Consider the following 20,105-nt stretch of genomic DNA (forward strand, 5'->3'; position numbering starts at 1 on the left):
ATGGCATCTACAAAAGGGAATATGCCCACACTCTCCAGCCCACTGCGAGGTGTCTACCATAGAGACAGTCCCACAATGGGCCCTTTCCAAGGATGTTCATGGCAGCGCTATTTATAAAACCACAAATTGGAATCAAGTTAAATGCCCATTAGTATGGCAGTAGGCAAGTAAAATGTGACTATTTTTATATGATGGAATACTACACATTTTATAAAACTAAAAAAAACCACATCTATGTATAAAAATGCTAGAATTAAAAAACACTGTTGAGTGAAAAAAAAAAAGCCATTTTTAGAACTGTACATACCATGTAAAAACTTATGTCAAACAGTGTGTGTGTGAGAGAGAGATCTGTGGATGCTATGGTATAAAAATGGATTAGAAAAAATGTGCCAAATTATATAACTTTATTTCTCTATTGTTAACTTCTACCATCCAGCACTGAGGGCCTGGTACCTAAGAGATATTCAAAATATGTTGGTGGGATATGTGGATTTTTTTAATGGGTGTAATCATAAGAGCCTTTTCTAAATCCACAGGTTTGTTGTGAAGACTACCTAAAGGTGTGTGTGTGTGTTAGTGCGCATACACACATTCTGAAAAGAATAGAGTACTGTCAAAATTATCTACTACACATACACTTTAAAAATTGCTTTTATGTTACAGTCAAGTATGATAGTTTTGTGCTAAGAAAATATCTGACCACCCTGGTGTGTGATCTTTCATACACATCAGTATTTTCCCATACGTTTTCTCAAAGTACCTTCCCTGATTCCACACATATTCCCAAACTCCATGCTAAAAGGCAGGCCTTCTACCTGGAGCTGAGAGTCCTGCATCGGAGAAGATCCGGAATTAAATGCAGCCTGCGCTCAGGCTTGTTAGAACTTCCTGTGGTCCTCACACAGACCCAAGTGCCATTCGAAGATATTCTAAAAGCAACACTTTCTTGGCACAAGCAGCTGAATGAAGCAATCCTGTTTGATCTTCCACACTGGTTAACCAGCCCCCAGGAAGGGGGTAGGGTGAGAGTGGGGACAAGAGACTTTAAGAGTTAGCTAGGTCAAGCATCCTGACTGTAATTCATGATTCCAATTCATATTTAGTAACTTGAAAAAAAGCAAGAGCTTGCGTTGATAAAAGGACTCAACTGCAGAGAAGCACTGTGGTCAAAGAGATTTTAGTGTGGCCTGCTAGAGCCTGAAATCCTTAACCAATCAAGAATTTATACCTATTCCTACATATCAGGTAGTGAAACGTAACACTTCCGCTTTCTGCTCCGAATGCCGAGTAGGTTGGAATCAGGATGGATTATTTTCCCTAAGTTCTTTCAAGAACAAATCACAATGTGTCTTTTTCCTTGGTAGGAATGGTCTTTTAAGCTAAAGATTATTAGCTGGAAAAAAACAAGAATGAATGCTATATAGCTACATGAAATAGGTTTACAAGTGAAAAAAACAACAACCAGGATGTGTATACTAAAATTGCATGAAAAATAAACCAAATGAACAAAGAATTCCCTAGCCTATAAAAATATAAGAGTAAATTTCAGTTTAGAATATGTCCAAATATTACAATACTAAACAGGACATGACTTAACCTAATTCAACTAATATACTTTTATTACTTTTGCTACTAAGGAGAAGGTGGGAAATTAATTTTTATGAACTGTCCTATTGGTAATGCACTTTACATATTTTATATCATTGAATCTTCACAATACCCAGGTAAGGTAGGTATGAATTATGATTGATCAGGTGACTGGGTCTCAGAAAGGTTAAGTCATTTGCCCAAAACCTCATCACTTGTGAGTGGCAGGGCCCAGGTCTGCCTGTACTGGCTCCCGAATCTTAAGGCTGATGTCCACCCGTGTCAGTTAACTCTTGCTGCATGACACTGGGAATCAGCTGCTCCCGCCTCTCGTCTCCACGTTATTTCTGACAAACTGCCAGAACTTATTACACTGCCCGATTTTTTTCTTTTCATGTTTGCCTCTACTGCTAGATAGTGAGCACCTTGAAAAGAGGGGTCATTGCATCTTAGCAGAGTGTCTGGTGCACAGCAGGCATTCATATTTACTGAATTATTCCTGTGTTGACATTGCTGTTCTCAGGCTAACGTATTTTTAATTGAGGGCTCCTTTCCTCATTAGTAATAACAAAGTCATCAAAACATTGCTCATTAAACTTAAAAAGAAATGCTTAAGTGTATTACTTTCCACTGTGGTCAAAGTACGACTGTTTTTGAAATTCTAACGAATCCCTGAAGACTACAGCAGGCCTTTGTTAAATAATAAATAAGCCAATGGGGGATGAATAGATGTGTCAACATAGTATATATGTACTAACCAGATAATTTTGATAAAAATTACAGATCACACTTTCACAGATACTCACAGTAACCTCCTGGGCATTATAAAAAAATTCATGTGACAAAAAAAATAAAGCTAGTTGCTCTGATTTCCACTAAATATGTACATATGATTTTAGAAAACAGTCAAATTCTTCTAGTTACAGTTATGCTTGGCAGATAGAATATAATTCAAATTTAACATATTGAATAATACTGTTTCTGAAAGGATTTGTTTTCTCTTTTGCATGTATTTTTATAAATCTAAGTAAGACTGGATTCTAGAGAGACTGGAATACATTTTACCACTATAGCTTCATGTCTCAAAGGAAATTTATTTTAAGACAAAAAATAATGAACATTTTTTCATCTCTACAAATTATACAACGTTAGCATTTTTAATAGGTGCTGAGCTTTCCACTGTATGAATTACTGATTCAGTCAGCTCCCCAAAATGGAAATTTAGATTTTTTTCCTCTAATTTTTCTACAATATTTATCCTTACATGTTTATCTCTGTGCACTTTCCTATTGACTTTACTAGGCAAAACTCCAAAACAATCAAATTGCTAAGTCGTCTAGCAATGCACTGTTTGTAACACCTTCAACGTCACTGCCTACAATCATTCTTCTTAGTTTTGACTAAGTGAATAGGGAAAAAAAGTGTCTTGTTTTCATAAATTACCTTTCCTTTCTTTTGTTTATTGCCCATTTATATTAATTCTTTAGTAAATTGGCTACTTAAGTCCTATGCTTATTTTTATAAATCAGTTGGTTTAGCCATTACTTTTTTTCATATTAATCTTAAAATGCTCACTACATATTAAAGATATTAACTTTTGGCCTATCATATGTGTTGTAAATATTTTCTTCCCAGCCTGTCATTTACCTTTCAGTCTTACGTTGTTCTTTGCCATACAAAAGCTTTTGGTCTTTCACATTCAAATATTTTCTCTTTTCCTTTATGATTTAGGTTATTTTCCCAAAATCCTCTTCCATCACCCAAATTATATAGAATTCACCCATATTTTCTTCTTGTTTTATTCGTTTTGCTTTTTACAATTTTATTTTCAAACCTGAGCTCTATCATCTCCTTACCAGCTGCTGCATGACATTGGGCAAGTTCTCTGTTTCTTCATCAACAAAATAGGAATAATAGCTGCTACCTTAGTGGGTTGCTGGGATGATTTATTAAAAATTTCAAAATATTACATGGGTACAAACATTTTTGTCTACATGTATCGCTTTTGTAATGTTTAAGTCCCAGCTATAAGTGTCCCCATCACCCAAACAGTGTTCGTGGCACCCGTGAAGTAGGTGTTTGCCAATTTCCTCTCCCTCCGCCCCACCTCTGCTTGATTTCCACTGAGTTTTACTTCCCTCTGTGCACGTGTATTCATCAGTTAATTCCAATTTAATAGCAAGTACACGTGGTGCTTTTCCATTCTTTAGATACTTTACTTAGGAGAATGGTTTCCAGCTCCAACCATATTGTTGCAAAAGGCATTAATTCATCCCTTTTTGTGGCTGAGTAGTACTCCATGGTATACACATACCATATTTTGTTAATCCACTCATGAACTGAGGGGCACTTGGGTTGATTCCTCATCTTTGCAATTATGAATTGTGCTGCAATAAACATTCGAGTGCAGGTGTCTTTTTGATAAAATGACTTCTTTTCCTTTGGGTAGATACCCAGTAGTAGGATTGCTGGATCAAATGGTAGATCTACTTCTAGTTCTTCGAGGAATCTCCATACTGTTTTCAATAGAGTTTGTACTTATTTTTTTTTTTTTTTTTTTGAGACAGAGTCTCACTTTGTTGCCCGGGCTAGAGTGAGTGCCGTGGCGTCAGCCTAGCTCACAGCAACCTCAAACTCCTGGGCTTAAGCGATCCTACTGCCTCAGCCTCCCGAGTAGCTGGGACTACAGGCATGAGCCACCATGCCCGGCTAATTTTTTCTATATATATTTTAGTTGGCCAGATAATTTCTTTCTATTTTTAGTAGAGACGGGGTCTCACTCTTGCTCAGGCTGGTCTCGAACTCCTGACCTCGAGCGATCCACCCGCCTCGGCCTCCCAGAGTGCTAGGATTACAGGCATGAGCCACCACGCCCGGCCAAGTTTGTACTTATTTGTAGTCCTACCAACAGTGTAGAAGCGTTCCTTTCTCTCTGCATCCATGCCAGCATCTATTGTTTGTGGGCTTTTTAATAAAAACCATTCTAACAGGGGCAAGGTGATATTCATTGTGGTTTTAATTTGCATTTCCTGATGATTAGTGATGTTGAACATTTTTTTCATATTTTTTTGGCCATTTGTCTATCTTCTTTTGAAAAACTTTTGTTCATTTCTTTTGCCCACTTTTTAATGGGGTTGTTTGTTCTTTTCTTGCTGATTTGCTCTTTGTGGATTCTGGATATTAGCCATTTGTTATATGTATATTTTTTGAATATTTTCTCCCATTCTGTAGATTATCTATTTGCTCTGTTGATTATTTCCTTAGCTGTGCAAAAGCCTTTTAATTTAATCAAGTCCCATTTATTTATTTTTGTTATTGCTGTTAATTGCCACTGGGAGTCTTAGTCATAAATTCCGTACCTTGGCTGCTGTCTAGAAGAGTTTTTCCTACATTTTCTTCTAGAATTTTTATGGTTTCATGCCTTACATTTAAGTCTTTTATCTATCTTGAATTAATTTTTGTGACCGGTGAGATATACGGATCCTGTTTAATTCTTCTTCATGTGGCTATTCAATTTTTCCAGCACCATTTATTGAATAGGGCTTGTTTTCCCCAGTGTATACTGTTGTCTGCTTTGGCAAAGAGCAGTTGGCTGTATGTGGATGGTTTTACATCTGGGTTCTCTATTCTGTTCCATTGGTCTATGTCTCCATTTTGTACCAATACCATGCTGTTTGGGTTACTATAGTCTTGTAGTATAGTTTCAAGTCTGGTAATGTCATACCTCCAAATTTGGGGTTTTTTGTCTGTTTGTTTGTTTTTTGCTTAAAATTGCTTTGGCTATTTGGGCTTTTTTCTGGTTCCAAACAAAGTGTAGAATTATTTTTTCTAGATCTGTGAAATACTGCACTGGTATTTTGATAGGGATTGCATTGAGTCTATAAATCACTTGGGCAGTATGAACATTTTAACAATGTTGATACTACTGATCCATGATGATGGTACGTTTTCCCACTTGTTTGTGTCATCTGCAATTTCTTTCCTCAGTGTTTTGTAATTCTCTCTGTAGAGATCTTTCACCTCCTTGGTTAAGTATATTTCTAGGTATTTTATTTTCTTTGTAGCTACTGTAAATGGTATTGAGTCTTTGATTTGACTATCCACTTCACTGTTATGGGTGCCCAGAAATGTTACTGAATTGTGTACATTGATTTTATAATCTGAGACTTTGCAGAATGTATTTATCATTCCAGGAGTCTCTTGGTGGAATCTGGGGTTTTCTAGATATAAGAGCACATCGTCAGCAACAAGCAATAATTTGACCTTCTCTTTTTTGATTTGGATGTCCTTCATTTCTTTCTCTTGCTTGATTGCTCTGGCTAGGACTTCCAGCTCTATGTTGAATAGAAGTAGTGACAGTGAGCACCTTTGTCTTTTTCCAGTTCTTAGGCGGAATGCTTTCAACTTTTCCCCATTAGGTATGATGCTGGCTGTGGGTTTGTCATATACGGCTTTTATAATTTTGAGATATGCTCCTTCTATGCCTAGTTTGTTGAGGGTTTTGATCATGAAAGAGGGCTTAATTTTGTTGAATGCTTTTTCTGCATCTACTAAGATGATCATATGGTCTTTGTTTTTGCTTCTGTTTATGTAGTGAATCACATTTATTGATTTACTTATGTTGAACCATCCTTGCATCCCTTAGCTGAAACCCACCTGGTCATGGTGGATTATTTCTTTGACATGCTGTTGAATTTGGTTAGCTAGTATTTTATTGAGGATTTTTGCATATAGGTTCATAAGGAATATTGGTCTATAGTCCTCTCTTTTGGTGTGTTCTTTCCTGGCTTTTGTATCAAGGTGATACTGACTTCACAGAATGAGTTGGGGAGGATTTCCTCTTTCTTGATGCTATGGAATAATTTCTGCAGTGTGGGTACCAGCTTTTCTTTGTGGGTCTGGTAAAATTTGGCAGTGAATCTACCTGGTCTCGGGCTTTTGTTGTTGTTGTTGGAAGAGTTCTTATTACTGCTTCAATCTAACTGCTCATTATTGGTCTGTTCAGGAGTTCCATTTCTTCCTGATTGAGTCTTGGGAGGTTATGTATTTCCAGGAAATTTGTCCATTTCCTCTACATTTTCTAATTTATGTGCATAGAGATTTTCATAGTATTTACAGATGACATTTTGTATTTCTGTGGTATGAGTTGTAATATCTCCTCTTTCATTTCTGATTGAGCTTATTTGGGTCCTTTCCCTTTTATTCCCTGGTCTAGCAAGAGGTCTATCAATTTTGTTTATCTATTCAAAGAACTAACTTTTTGTTTTGTTGCTCCTTTGTATTATATTTTTGTTTTCCATTTCGTTTAGTTCTGCTCTGACCTTATTTCTTTTCTTCTGCTGGTTTTGGGTTTGGTTTGCTCTTCCTTTTCTAGTTCCTTAAGACATGTCATTAGATTGTTAATTTGTGATCTTTCTGATGTAGCCATTTAAGGCTATGAATTTTCCCCTTAGGAATGCCTTTGCTGAATCCCATAGATTTTGATACCTTGTGTCCCCTATGTTGTTCAGTTTGAGCAATCTTTTGATTTCTATCTTAATTTCTTTATTGACCCAGTAATTGTTCAGCAGCAGGTTGTTTAATTTCCATGACTTTGTGCAGAATTGAGTGTTTGTCTTGGAATTGATTGCTAGCTTTATTCCACTGTGATCTGAGAAGATACATGTTATGATTTCTGTTTTCTTGAATTTGTTAAGACATGTTTTATGGGCTGGGTGCAGTGGCTCACACCTATAATCCTAGCACTCTGGGGGGCTGAGGCAGGTGAATCACTTGAGCTCAGGAGTTTGAGACTAGCCTGAGCAAGAGCCAGACCCTGTCTCTAGTAAAAACAGAAAAAATTAGCTGAGCAACTAAAAATAGAAAAAATTAGCCAGGAATGGTGGCATGTGCCTGTAGTCCCAGCTACTTGGGAGGCTGAGGCAGGAGGATCACTTGAGCCCAAGAGTTTGAGTTTTCTGTGAGCTAGGCTGATGCCATGGCACTCTAGCCTGGGCTACAGAGCGAGATTATGTCTCCAAAAAAAAAAAAAAAAGGACATGTTTTGTGGCATAAAATATGATCAATCTTAGAGAATGTTCCATGTGCTGATGAGAGAAATGTATATTCAGTAGTTTTTGGGTAAAATCTTCGTAAATGTCTGTCAGGCCCATTTGTTCTAGAGTCCTGTTTAAGCCCAGTGTTTGTTTATTTATTTTCTGCTTGGAGGATCTGTCCAGTTCTGTCAGTGGGGTGTTAAAGTCCCTGGTAATTATAATGCTACTGTTTAGATCTAGTAGAATTTGCTTTATGAAGTTGGGTGCATAAATATTTAGGATTGTTATGTCTTCTTGTTGAATTGCTCCCTTTACCATTACATCATGATCATCTTTGTCTTTCTTTACCACTGTTGATTTAAAGTCAATTTTATCTGATACGAGTATGGCTACACCTGCTTTCTTTTGGTTTCCATTTGTGTGGAGTATTTTTTTCCATCCCTTTGCCTTGAGTATGTAAGAATCCTTGTGAGTTAGATGTTTTTCGTGGAGACAGCAGATACTTAGGTTGTATTTTTTCATCCATTCAGCTAGCCCATGTCTCTTGAGTGGGGCATTCAGACCATTCACATTGACTGACAGAATTGATATGTGGGATGCTGTTCTAGTCATCATGTTGGGTAGTACCTTATTGTTTTGTTTATCCTCTTGTGCTATATTATTTTATATGAGCTCTGAGGTTTAGCTTTTGAGTGGTTTTACAATGGTGGGTGTCTATTGTGCTGATGCACGTATAATGCAGTTCTGAGTATTTCCTGCAGGGCAAGTCTGGTCTTGACAAATTCCCTCAGTGTTACCTTGTCTGGAAAAGTCTTTATTTCTCCTTCATGTATGAAACTTAATTTTTCAGGACACAAAATTCTAGGCTGGTAGTTATTGTGTTAAAGGAGACTGAAGATGGGGCCCCAATCCCTTCTGCCTTGTAATGTCTCAGTTGAGATGTCGCCTGCTAGCCTGATGGGTTTTTCTTTGTTAAGTTACTTGTTTTTGCCTCACAGATCACAGGAGTTCCTCCTTTGTGTTGACTTTGGCCAGTGTGATGATTATATGTCTTGGTGATAGCCTCTTTGCAATGAATCTCCCAGGTGTTTGTTGACCTTCTTGTACCTGGATGTCGAAATCTCCAGCAAAAGCAGGGAAGTTTTCCTCAATTATTCCCTCAAATAGGTTTTCCAGGCCTTGTACATTTTCTTTGTTACCCTCAGGGATGCCCATGATTCTTGTATTAGGCCATTTTACATAATCCCATATTCCTTGTAGGCTTTGTTCATGCCTCTTAATTCTTTAATCTTTATGTTTAACTGAGTTAGTTCAAAAGAGCTGTCTTCAAGCTCTGAAATTCTTTCTTCTGCCTGGTCTAATTTATTCTTAAAGCTTTCCACTGTGTTTTTATTTTCTTAAAGGAGTTTTTCATTTCCAGAAGTTCTATTTGGTTTTTTAAAAAATATATCTATCTCTTTAACAAATTTTTCGTTCATTTCCTGAATTGTTTTTGTGGTTTCTTGGAGTTGGTCTTCCATTTTCTCTTGGATTTCATTGAGCTTCCTTACACATATTTGGACTTCTTTATCTGTCATTTCAATGTTTTCATTTTCATTGGTATCCATTGCTAGAGAGCTGGTGTGCCCCTTTGTGGGTGGCCTTTCACTCTGATTTTTCATACTTCTGGAGTTCTTGCACTGATTCCTTCTCATCTGGAACAGCTGTTGCATATTGTTTTTGGATTTTCTTTTGTTTAGATGGGGCTTTTTGCTCTCCCCACCCCCACTCAAAAGGGTGTGTTTGTAGCATACGTTGGGTAAGAACCTTTGGCTTTGCTTGTGGGTGCTTTGATGGCAGTCTAGGTTCTGGATGGATGCCTTGGTTACAGATATCCTTAGTGCAGTGGTTTTCTCAGTTGCTAGTTGTTTGTGGGCTGTAGCAGTGGTGAGCTATGTGTGTGGCAGATTCCCTGTCTCTTGTTGATGAGGGAGGATGGAGGTCTTTGAAATCTTTTCTGTTTCCCTATCCCTGTGGTCTTCTTAACGGTGTGAATTGTATCAGCACACCCAGTTTAACGTCTGTGACAGTTTGTGGTGCTTGTGGGTAAGAATCAACCATGCCCTGTATCAATTTAGTAAGCCAACATAGGTAAAACACTCACCACAGTCCCTGGCCAATAAAAGTCTAGAATATATTTTAGTTATTATCAGCCCTTAAATCTTTAATCAACTATGCTTAATTTTAGTGCAAGGAAGGAGATCAGTATCTAATTATTTTTCCCTCAAACAGTTTATCCATCTTTGCGACAATTCTGTGAGGCAACCCAATGTCAAAGATAAAAGAAAAAGGAAGACACCTATTCTTAGAAAGATTTTTTGAAAGGAATCATTCATTGCTATTTTTCTAACTTCCTTAGAGGTCTCACTTTTAAAGTGCCACTGACCAAATATAATGGTGGTGACTCTCACACATAACAGTGGGCAGTAGGAGGGTGGAGAGCAGACAGAAAGGGTGTGTGTGTGTGTGTGTGTGTGTGTGTGTGTGTGTGTGTGTGTGTGTGTGTACACGTGTGCATTTGGAAATGAGAAGGAAGAGCATCGCTATTTGGGCCAGGATATGCCAAACCATATTGTTCTGTATAGGAAAAATATTTTCCTTTTTTTTTTAAACATTAAGGTAGAAAGGTACAGGAAAAAAATAAATCATACCAACAAAATTGTGAATGAGACAGGTTCTACAGACTTCCCCTTATTTTGCCATTCTGATGCCTTTTCAGCTGTATGAACCCTTGGCTGGAGTTATACTTAACCAATTTTTTGGTCTAGTGACCTTCAGGGCACCACTGGTACAGTAAGAACAACTACAAAAAAGGCCAACCTGTCAACCAAAGCCTTAAAAGGCACTACAGACTCTCTACACAGCCTCTGTCCTTTTTCACAACCCGCTCTCCATAGAACACAAAGGATGGGTACACTTCACTGTGTGATAGAAAACATGAAATACCGAAAACCCTCATACGGTTTCTTAAGGAGACTCTGGTTTTCAAAAGACTGGAGGGTTTTTTTGCCTTATTTTGTTTTTTGGTTTTTTCGCTTTGTTCATTTCTGTTTTTTAAACACAACAGTCCCCTTTCTCAGCACAGGAAAAAATGACTTGCCAACTGCTTTTGAACCTCAGTTCATAAAAAAAGGAGCTATTTATGCTGGGTGGTGGGAATCAGGGAATTCAAACAGTGCATGGGTGGATCCCATGAAAGATGCACTTATCTCCACCCTGTTTCCCGACTGCAGTTTGTACTTAAGTAGAATGAAGTGCTGTTTGTTTAAGGCAAAGCACACCAGCCCATGATAGAGAATTCACAAGTCCTGTGGGAAGCAGGAGGACCTAGGAGTATTTGTTTCTATCCCAGACAAACCGAGCAAAGCCACGACATTGTCAAACCCAAGAGGCCTGTGGCTTTTCAGCAGGACCAATGCCAGCGAGGAGGCGGCCACTCTGCAGACATCAGCTCTGCCTGGTGTGGTGAATGCACAGGGCGAGCCTGACCTCACTTGTTAATAACCACAACCATGAAGCCAATTTCCTCTGGGGTTTATGATTAGACCTTCTATAACCATGTGGACAAGTCTTAAAACACAGGCATGCCCAAAGTAACCCATAATACAATGTCAGAACAGTAAAGAGAGCTCTTGTATGGAATTTCTGCAAGCAAAGTCACAGACCTGAGTCACCCAACCCTGAGTCACCTCTGATACAGATTTTTGGAAAGCTAACACCCTTGGGTCTCCACACTTGTGCATAATCTGTCCCTATTGGCAATCGCACCAATGGACTCTACTGTGTGTGTGCATTGGGAACTGGGTAACCAAGGCAATCCTCTATGGCAAGGCCCTGAGTGCAAAGCACAAAAGAAGAGAAACAAAGGATAGAAGGGAAAATGCACCTATCATTCATATGCTCACTATTTGATGGCTGAAGAGGCACAAGGTAAAATAGTCACAGTGGGGTATGTCCTAGAGAGTTGGAGAATGAAATAGGAGGGTATAACCCCTGTCTTGTTTATAATCTGAATAAACAAGGCAGACACATACAGACCATGGTTGAACAGAACACTAAGTGTGGTGATCACAGGCTAGATCCAACATATGAACAGAATATTCCTTGTTTTTCCAAAGTAACTACATAAGAGAGTATCCAAGATTTGAACACAATCAATAATTTTATCAGTTTAAATAGAGCCCCCAGTTTGCCTTCTTTTCCCTCTTTTCTCTTTGGAGTTCAAGTTGGAGGGAAAAAAAGGTTGGGCTCACTATTTGTGATTTGAAATTCCTGGGCCTGCTCATTTGTGAGGATGTTTTTCCACTTCTAACCAGGGCTGACAGCCACAGCGATTTTGATGAGTCTGGCCTTGGCAGGTGGCCCGGCTCCAAATCATAGCACCTGGACAGTGCAAGACTGGACAGGTTCTTCACACATACCAGAAGGGGGAAAGAATGCCTAACACGGGCAAGGTTTAAGTAAATCCCTTTCTCAAAAACCTTTAGTGTGTGGAATTCTCTTATGTGGTGACTTCAAACATGGTTTACGTTTTGACCCAAACTACAGAGTTCAGATAAAGGAACTAAGGCTTTAAGGCTTGATTTGGTGATACTAGATTTAAGTTTTAATCAACTACAGAGAAGTCTTCCATTAAGGGGCCTGGTAAGAGGATCCTGAGACACCGGGCCATGAGGGTAAATGTAGACCACGGGGCCATTTTCCACTGAGGCATCCAGGAGCTATCAGCATCACAAGTCCTCGGAAACCTTGCTGGCAGCATGGCACAGGGTGACTCACCCAGGTGGATGTTTGCACCTCTGGCAACAGCGCTGGGGCCGGTCATGAGCTTGCTCTTTTTTTTGGTGCTGGGTAAAGTGGCTGACTCACCAAGGCGGGGTCATGCAACTGCTGCCCTCGGCACTGGTGCGGAGAATGAAGGAAGAAAATAGAGCCACCTCACCTGTGAAGACTGGCTTATAGAGAATGAGTATCAGAGTCATTCAGGAGGGCGTTTTCACATAAAACAACTGCTCACAAAGTTGTTTGCTCATTTCTATCTGCTTTGAGAGTGTTTTATACTGTCTCTCTCTGGTACAAAAGCAGACCTGACTCAACATCTCTTCTGGACTGTGGGGTGCACAATATTTACAAAACTTGAGAGGTTAAAATAAAGCCCAAACTAAACATAAGAATCTAGAGAACTTCTGACAGGAGGGGGCATGCTGTTAGTACTATTCTTGGCTAGGTTCCAAGCCAGAGCACTCCAGTATGAATTCCTTAACACAGGCTCTCTTTAGGATGAGAGAGAAGAGGGGAGTGCTGGTAACTGGAGTAGAATCCATAAAATCTCCACCAGCATATATAATTGTCATTGATTGACATCCACATTTACCAATGCTTCCAGCTCTCTCATAGGAAGCAGGGCCTCTCTGAACCTCAGTTTTCTCATCTGTAAAATGGGGTCAATAATAATTTCTACCTGATTGGTGGAAGAAGTTTGACAACTTCATTACCGATGGCATATGAAAAGATTAGCACAGTGCTCAGAATTTAGTGCTCAGGACTATATTGTCTATTGTTGTTACTGTGATCTACCCCTCTAAATACACTTAAGTTGTAAGTATCTGGGTGTCAGCAAATACTCTAAAGAATAGATGTGGACAGAAAAAAGGAAAGTGTGGAAGAAGGTGGGATTTGGTGGGATAAAAAATAGAGGAGACGGGAGAATAAAAAGAGAAGCACACTTTGAAAAATTTTAACAAGATTAGCTTAGCTCATTTATTTTGGACATCTTTACAACAGAAATTTTTAACTGACCTCCACTTGTCCAATTCTCTGGATTAACCAACATTCTCTCTTCCACCTCTAAACTACACCGATGCATGCCCACTGCATGCTAATCACCCCAGCTGGTACTCCACTCTCTGGACTCCCACCAGCTGAGTTATGTTCTTACAAAGGGTCAGTTGTGTCTGCTCCTAAACTGGTTTATGTCAGTTGTACTTCTCTGTAATTACATAGTTTAATTAGAAAATGCAAAAAGAGGGTTGCTGATTCTAAGAAAACTAAGTTGAATGCTTAATAACAACTTGATAAAAGTGAGTCACTAAAAGAAATGTCAAATCAGGTATGGGCGATTTATAAAAGACTGTAAAAGAAAAATATTTTTAAAATCTGGGAGGATTTGACATTTATTTTTTTTCATACATAGCTTTTAATATGGCATACATCATTTATAGTGAATTTCTACTTTAACAAACTTTTCAAATAGCCAACTACTAGTGTGTCTCATAACTATAGGAAAAAATTCTATCATTTAAACATAATTGCTAACAATTATGAAGCATTTCCTCTGTGCAAGGCACTTGTGAGTGCTTCATATATATAATCTCATTTTAACAAGATTTATAATAAGGTGGTATTTTTATTTGTTTAGCTCTGTTGCCCTGGCTGGAGTACAGTGGTGTGATTATAGCTCATTGCAACCTTGAATTCCTGGGCTCCAGTGATCCTCCTCCTTCAGCCTCCTCAAAGTGGTACTGTTATTATTGTCTACTGTCAACACAGTTGGAAGTGGCAGAGCTAGGATTTGAGCCCATGAAGTCTGACCCCAGAGCCTGTGCGTTTAACTGCTAGAAATCTGATCTTCATCAAACAGAGCACTTGAATAGTAATATAATGAACCAATATGATATTAATTACAAATTAATATTGTGGAACTCTGCTAAAAATTTGTTCTATTTTGGCTACCGTTGGCTTTTAGAATGTAAATTTTGATGCACAAATGTTGTGTCTCGTTACAGTTCTGCTTCAGTTAAGCAATGTGGAGCAGAAATCATTTCTACCTTTGAGCACGTAGAACCCTCCATCGTGGGGAGTCAAACATGGCTGCTTATCTGGCAGGATTAGCCCACGGATTAGGGTGCTCATCTGTCCCCTCACAGTATAAAGCAATGCTAGCAGAATGAGAATTACTGAGTCTCACTATGCTTCTGTTTCAACCCTTCTCCTGAGTTGCAAGGTTATTAACAATGTCTGAAAACACATGGCTTCAGCAAATTTGAGCAATATGCCATATGGCAAGAACTGTTATATAATTTCTAAGTCAACAGTTTAGAATCTCTCAGAGGCCAGGGAATGTTTGCATCCACACTGACCCCTAGATATGGCACTACCAGACTGGTTTTTATTTTTATTTTTGGTATGAAGATTTATAGAAGACTAGGAGAAAACAAAAACCAAGGTTACTGGCAGTCACTGTTAATCTACTAACATGGCACACTTTAGGAAATGATAAATGTATCGATTCATTGTCAAGAATGCCTTAAATGCAATCAGCAGTGATTTAAACATTTACAAAGACCGCTCTTCAAATTTATCAGTGTTGACTTATATTAACTTTATAATCTTCAACCTAGATATATGAATATGTGCATGTATATACGAGGTTTAGGGGAAGGTATGGATTTATGTATAAACACCATGCTTTAGGTGCTGAATTCTGCAGGTTATTTCTGTTTTTTTCCTAGCTCTAGCACAAAGGTTTTCACTTCAAACTCAGAATTATCTGCCAGACAAATATTATTACAACTACCTAGGTAACAGAAGGAAGAGATTATATATTTAAAATGTAAAATGCCTCAAAGCTGATTCAATGCAATGCAAATGGCTTAACAAACAAGCCTTTGATTTGCCTCTGAAAAGTCCACTGGAACAGCTGTACGGCCAACATGAAATGGCTGATTCATGTTTTATCAGAGAGCTTAAGGGGATCTGAGATCATTCCAGGCTATATCTCTTCCTTTCACAGATGAAACACAGAGACCCACAGAAGTTACCTTACACAAAATCTAGCAGCTTATGGAAAAACCAGGTCTCATAAATCCCAATATGATGCATTTTCTTTCCAAAGTACTGATGCTACTACCCCAACTACTGTCACAGCAAGACAATGATGATGATGATAAATATTAAGTCAATACTTCCAACATGCCAGGTACTGGGTACCTTATACAAACAGATCATTTAGTCCTTAAATCAACATTACGAGATCAGAACTATTATTGTCCTTATTCATCATATGAGGAAACAGAAGCATAGTGAGATTCAGTAATTCACCGGGCCTTACACAGATAGAAGGTGGTGGAGCCAGGATTCGAACCCAGTCGGACTTAAGAGCCCACATTCTTCAACTGCTGCAACCAACCCACTGCAATGCCCTTATTCCTACTAGAGAATTAGGTGTTTCTAATCAGAAAGCCTGAGAGCTTTTAATAAATAGCAAAATGTAATTGAGAATCTAACATTTTAACACACCACGTGAAACTCAGAGCCACTGATTCTCTTTGCTCTCTCAATCCATGCACTTATCTTTCTCTCTCTTTCTGTCTCCCCCCCCACCAGTTTTGAGAGCTGCTTTGAGAGCCCCGATTCAGCATCAATGATGCCATTATTCATCCAGTGTGACAAATAGGTCGGTTTCAGGAAATATGTGCTTCCCCTTCTCCATTTTCCCTATTTCCCACCAGAGAATGAATGCCTCTATCTTAATGTTTCTATTCACAATTAAGAAAGAATTGCTATTTTTTTTTTTTACTGAAGAGAAGGGAAATCAAATTAGTATGGAAACCAATCAACGAATATACTAGTTACATATTTACTAGGCAGATTATTTACAATGGATGAAAACCTGACAGAATAGTAAGCAAGAATTTTACTTTTTGCTAAGGGGAAGAGTGTTAGTATTTGTATAATAATGGGGATATTTGAAGAATAAGAAATTTACCCCCAAATTTTGTAAACAGACATTGCCCTATGAGTCAGGAAAACCCTATTTAAGGGCTAACTGGAACATGGTATTCAATGTGATCATGCAGCCTAAAATTTGGTAAATTTTAGCCTATGTTTAAAAATCATTTTTATTTTTTTAAGTATATCTGAACATACTACTTGTAATAAAGACCTACAAAGATCTTGAGTTTCATGATTAAATTTTATCATCTGTGCTTAATGAAGTTATTTGTGGTTAAAAAAAAAGTTTGTCCTCTATGCAGGGACGTGAGTGATATACTGTAGAAGGCTAGAGTGTTCTCTGTGGGCAATGATGGAAGGTTCCAGACAGTATGGAAAAGGAAGAGAAAAAAAATCTTCCTTAAGCATTATTTTAACCACATCACTCCAATAACCCCTGTTTTTCCCCATATCTGTCTAAACTGCTTATTTTAGCTTTTAGAATTTCCTATCACCTGGCCTCACTTGACATGCACGTAAATAGGTCTCCCACAGTGTCCCCCCAAGACGCACCTCTCGCTCAGACCAGCGCTACCACCATGCTTCTGCACGTTGCCTTACAGAAAAGTCCAATGAAGTATCATATTGGGCACCTTCCATTAACCAGCCCATAAAGTGAACTATATTTAACCCTTACAACAACCATATGACACTGGTATTATCATTTCCATTTTGCAGAAAAGAAATTGTAGCTCAGAGAAATTAAAGAAACTGTCCAAGAGAACCAAAGTAGAGGTCCTGAGATTCAAACCCAGTAGACACCACACTGCTTCCTCTTCTCTGGATGCCTGCTAGGCTCCCCTTGGACTAAATCCTATGCTTAATGTTTTCTTTTTTAATTGACAAGTAAAAATTATATATTAATATATTTATTGTATACAACAGGATGTTTTGATATATGTATGCATTGTGGAATGGCTCAATCAGGCTACTTAACATATGCATGACCTCAAATACTTATTTTTTCCTCCATGCTTAACTTTTATGCTCAGTTTTAGTCCCATCTTCTTCTCTGATGTCTTCCCTGACAATTTCAGCCTTTCCAGATTTTGTCTCTCCTTGGATTTTTCTCTAATACTGCAAACCTGTAACATTTAGAGCTTAAATATTACCTCAAAATGTTGTTTGATATGCATGCATTTCTTTTGCTTCCTAACTTATTTTTGGATTTCTCAAGGCCTTCCTGGGCTGCACACACAGTAGGGGTTTCATGAATACTTAAAAATTATTCTGAGACTTTCTGGCTTCCTGGGTCATATGAGAGGAATCAACAACAGACATTTGGCTGAGGCACAGAATGGGTGGTGGGGGGAGTCCCAGAACAGAGGGTGGGGAAGGAAGACTGGGTCTATATAAAAAAGGACCTTAAATGTAGTCCCAGGAGTATAGATTTTATCTAGTAGGTAATGAGGAGTCCTGGAAAGTATTTGGGAATTACCTGGGAAGAGCACCAATGCAAGAAGATATATCTGGCTGCATCCTGAATAACATCAATTGAACAAGGTAGACAATGGGCTTTGCATAGCCATAGCATTTGTCCCTATTTGTCTCTGCAACTGTAGGAAATGTTTTACTTTCGCTGTTGATTTAAATCTAAAAGCACACACCCAGCACAAAAATACAATATAGAGCTAACAATAAAGACAGACTGTTCCAGATTGTAGAACTTATTATATAAAGTCCCAAAGGGCTGATAAAAAGACAAATTAATTACAACGAACATTATGAAATACTTATTCACTTTAATAAAATACGTTGCTGAAGTTGCAGGAATGATGTTTAGAAATGCTAATTCACCCAATCTGAGCAACAAAAGGAATTTTCCTAGTTCAAAACTAGCTTTTCAAAAAATTATGCATTGATTTCTCAACAAATTTGCTTTATATGGCAAGGAAAAAGCTGTCAATAAACAAAAAGTTCCCTATAAGCAAGTAACTTCCTTTTACCTCCCAATCTGATAAGACCTATATCCTCTTCTCTTCATTTTTGTTTTTGCTTTTAACTAAATGAGAAAGTCATTCAGCTGACGCTTTTATAAGTAGAAATAACTAGATGAAATATCTAGTTCAAGAGATCTATTGTACAACATGACTACAGTTAATAACAATGTATCGTAGTGTTGAAGATTGGTAAAAGAGTAGATTTTAAGCATTCTTACCACAAAAAATAAGTTTGTGAGGTAATGCATATGTTAATTAGCTCAATGTAGCCATTGCCATTCCACACCGTATGCATATTTCAAAAATCATGTTGTACATGGAAAGTATACACAACTTTTACTTGTCAATTAAAAAAATAAATTAAAAAAAGGATGAAACATCTAAGAAAATGGGAGACACAATCAGATGGGAAGGAACTAAAGACTTCCTCCACTAAACCAAATGCTTCTTGATCTACAGCGATTGCATTTGACTTGTAAGTAGGCCTAAGACTCACCTATGATGATAAATAGTAAAATAGGAGTCACTTGTGTTGGATGGAGTGAGGATAAAATGCCTCAAGGATAGAACACTAGCAACAGGTGGGGCTAGGAGGCAGCATTTCTCTGAGAAACATGGAATTTTAGTTCATATGAACACCGACTGCTTAGGGCACTCAGGACCTCAGCAGGCCCTGGAAACCAACACATGTGCTTTGCTTATATAAACAGAGCAGGGGATGACTTGAAAGTTAGTGGCAAGGAATGGCATGACAAATGACACCTTTTCTTCATCTGATTATCACAACAGCTAACACTTATGGCTAAATGGGGGTGGTTCCCTAACACACTGTGGTGGTTTCCTCATCATCTCGAATCCTTGGAACATCTCTGAAAATAATAATACCTCCCTTTACAGGTGAAGAACTTGAAGCCTAAGGAAGTTAAAGAAAAAAAAATTGTCCAAGTTTTTTGCAAGTCAGTGGCAGACACAGATTCTGAAACCAAATCTCACAGACTTCAAAACTCATGTGCTAGAGTTGGAAAGAATGGGTGTGTACTACATGGGAAAAATAAAACTCCAGAGTAATTAAGGAAAACAGATGTAATGGAAGAAGAGACCAGAGGTCCAACTATCAGGTGCAGAGAGTCAACTTACCAGCGTATTTTGCAGTGTTAGATTCATCCATGGACCAAAAGCAATAATCAAAGGCAAATACCTAAATGGAAGAACAAAATATTAAACTTAAAAATTAACTCCTTATGAGTAAATCAGACTGAAAAAAAATCGAAATGAAGATGAGGATACCTAAAACTGTTTAATTTTTAAAAATGGCTACAGGTTTGGTACTTTTGTTAACCATGAAGGTTTTTGTAGACTAAATTTATGGTTAGCTTCATGTATTAGGTAAGCTGCATATGAAAACTGTCATTCATCCAGAATTCAAATAACCAGATATCTTAACCAGATTTTGAAAAAAAAAAAAAAATGATATACTTAATGAGGAAAAACACCACCACTTCCCCACCAAAGCCACAGTTCCAGCATCTGCCAAAACCTTTTGGCTGGATCTCTCTTAGCTTCTCAGGTAACAGTAAAATGATCACATTTCATTTAAACCAGTTCCTTTTCCTAGCTTTCCATGATATCATTTCTAGCATAGCTGAAGTTCAAAACTCCTTACATTCCCATCTTGGACTGCTTCCCCTCTTCTGTTTTGGCATGCAATCTCTGGCCAAGTACTGTTATT

The 20,105-nt window shown here is 38.1% G+C and overlaps 1 protein-coding gene across 5 annotated transcripts in view; it reads right to left on the minus strand.

The window, feature by feature from the left end:
- KIF13A (kinesin family member 13A) overlaps positions 1-20,105 on the minus strand; it is a 193,354-nt gene that overhangs the window by 81,236 nt on the left and 92,013 nt on the right. For all 5 annotated transcript variants that reach the window (XM_045551849.1, XM_045551847.1, XM_045551848.1 and 2 more), the window contains one exon: positions 19,514-19,574. In XM_045551849.1, coding sequence (XP_045407805.1) covers positions 19,514-19,574 — 61 coding nt within the window. The remainder of the gene's footprint in view (positions 1-19,513; positions 19,575-20,105) is intronic.

Source organism: Lemur catta, chromosome 5 (genome assembly GCF_020740605.2).
Source record: "Lemur catta isolate mLemCat1 chromosome 5, mLemCat1.pri, whole genome shotgun sequence".
In the NCBI taxonomy this organism is placed as follows: domain Eukaryota; kingdom Metazoa; phylum Chordata; class Mammalia; order Primates; family Lemuridae; genus Lemur; species Lemur catta.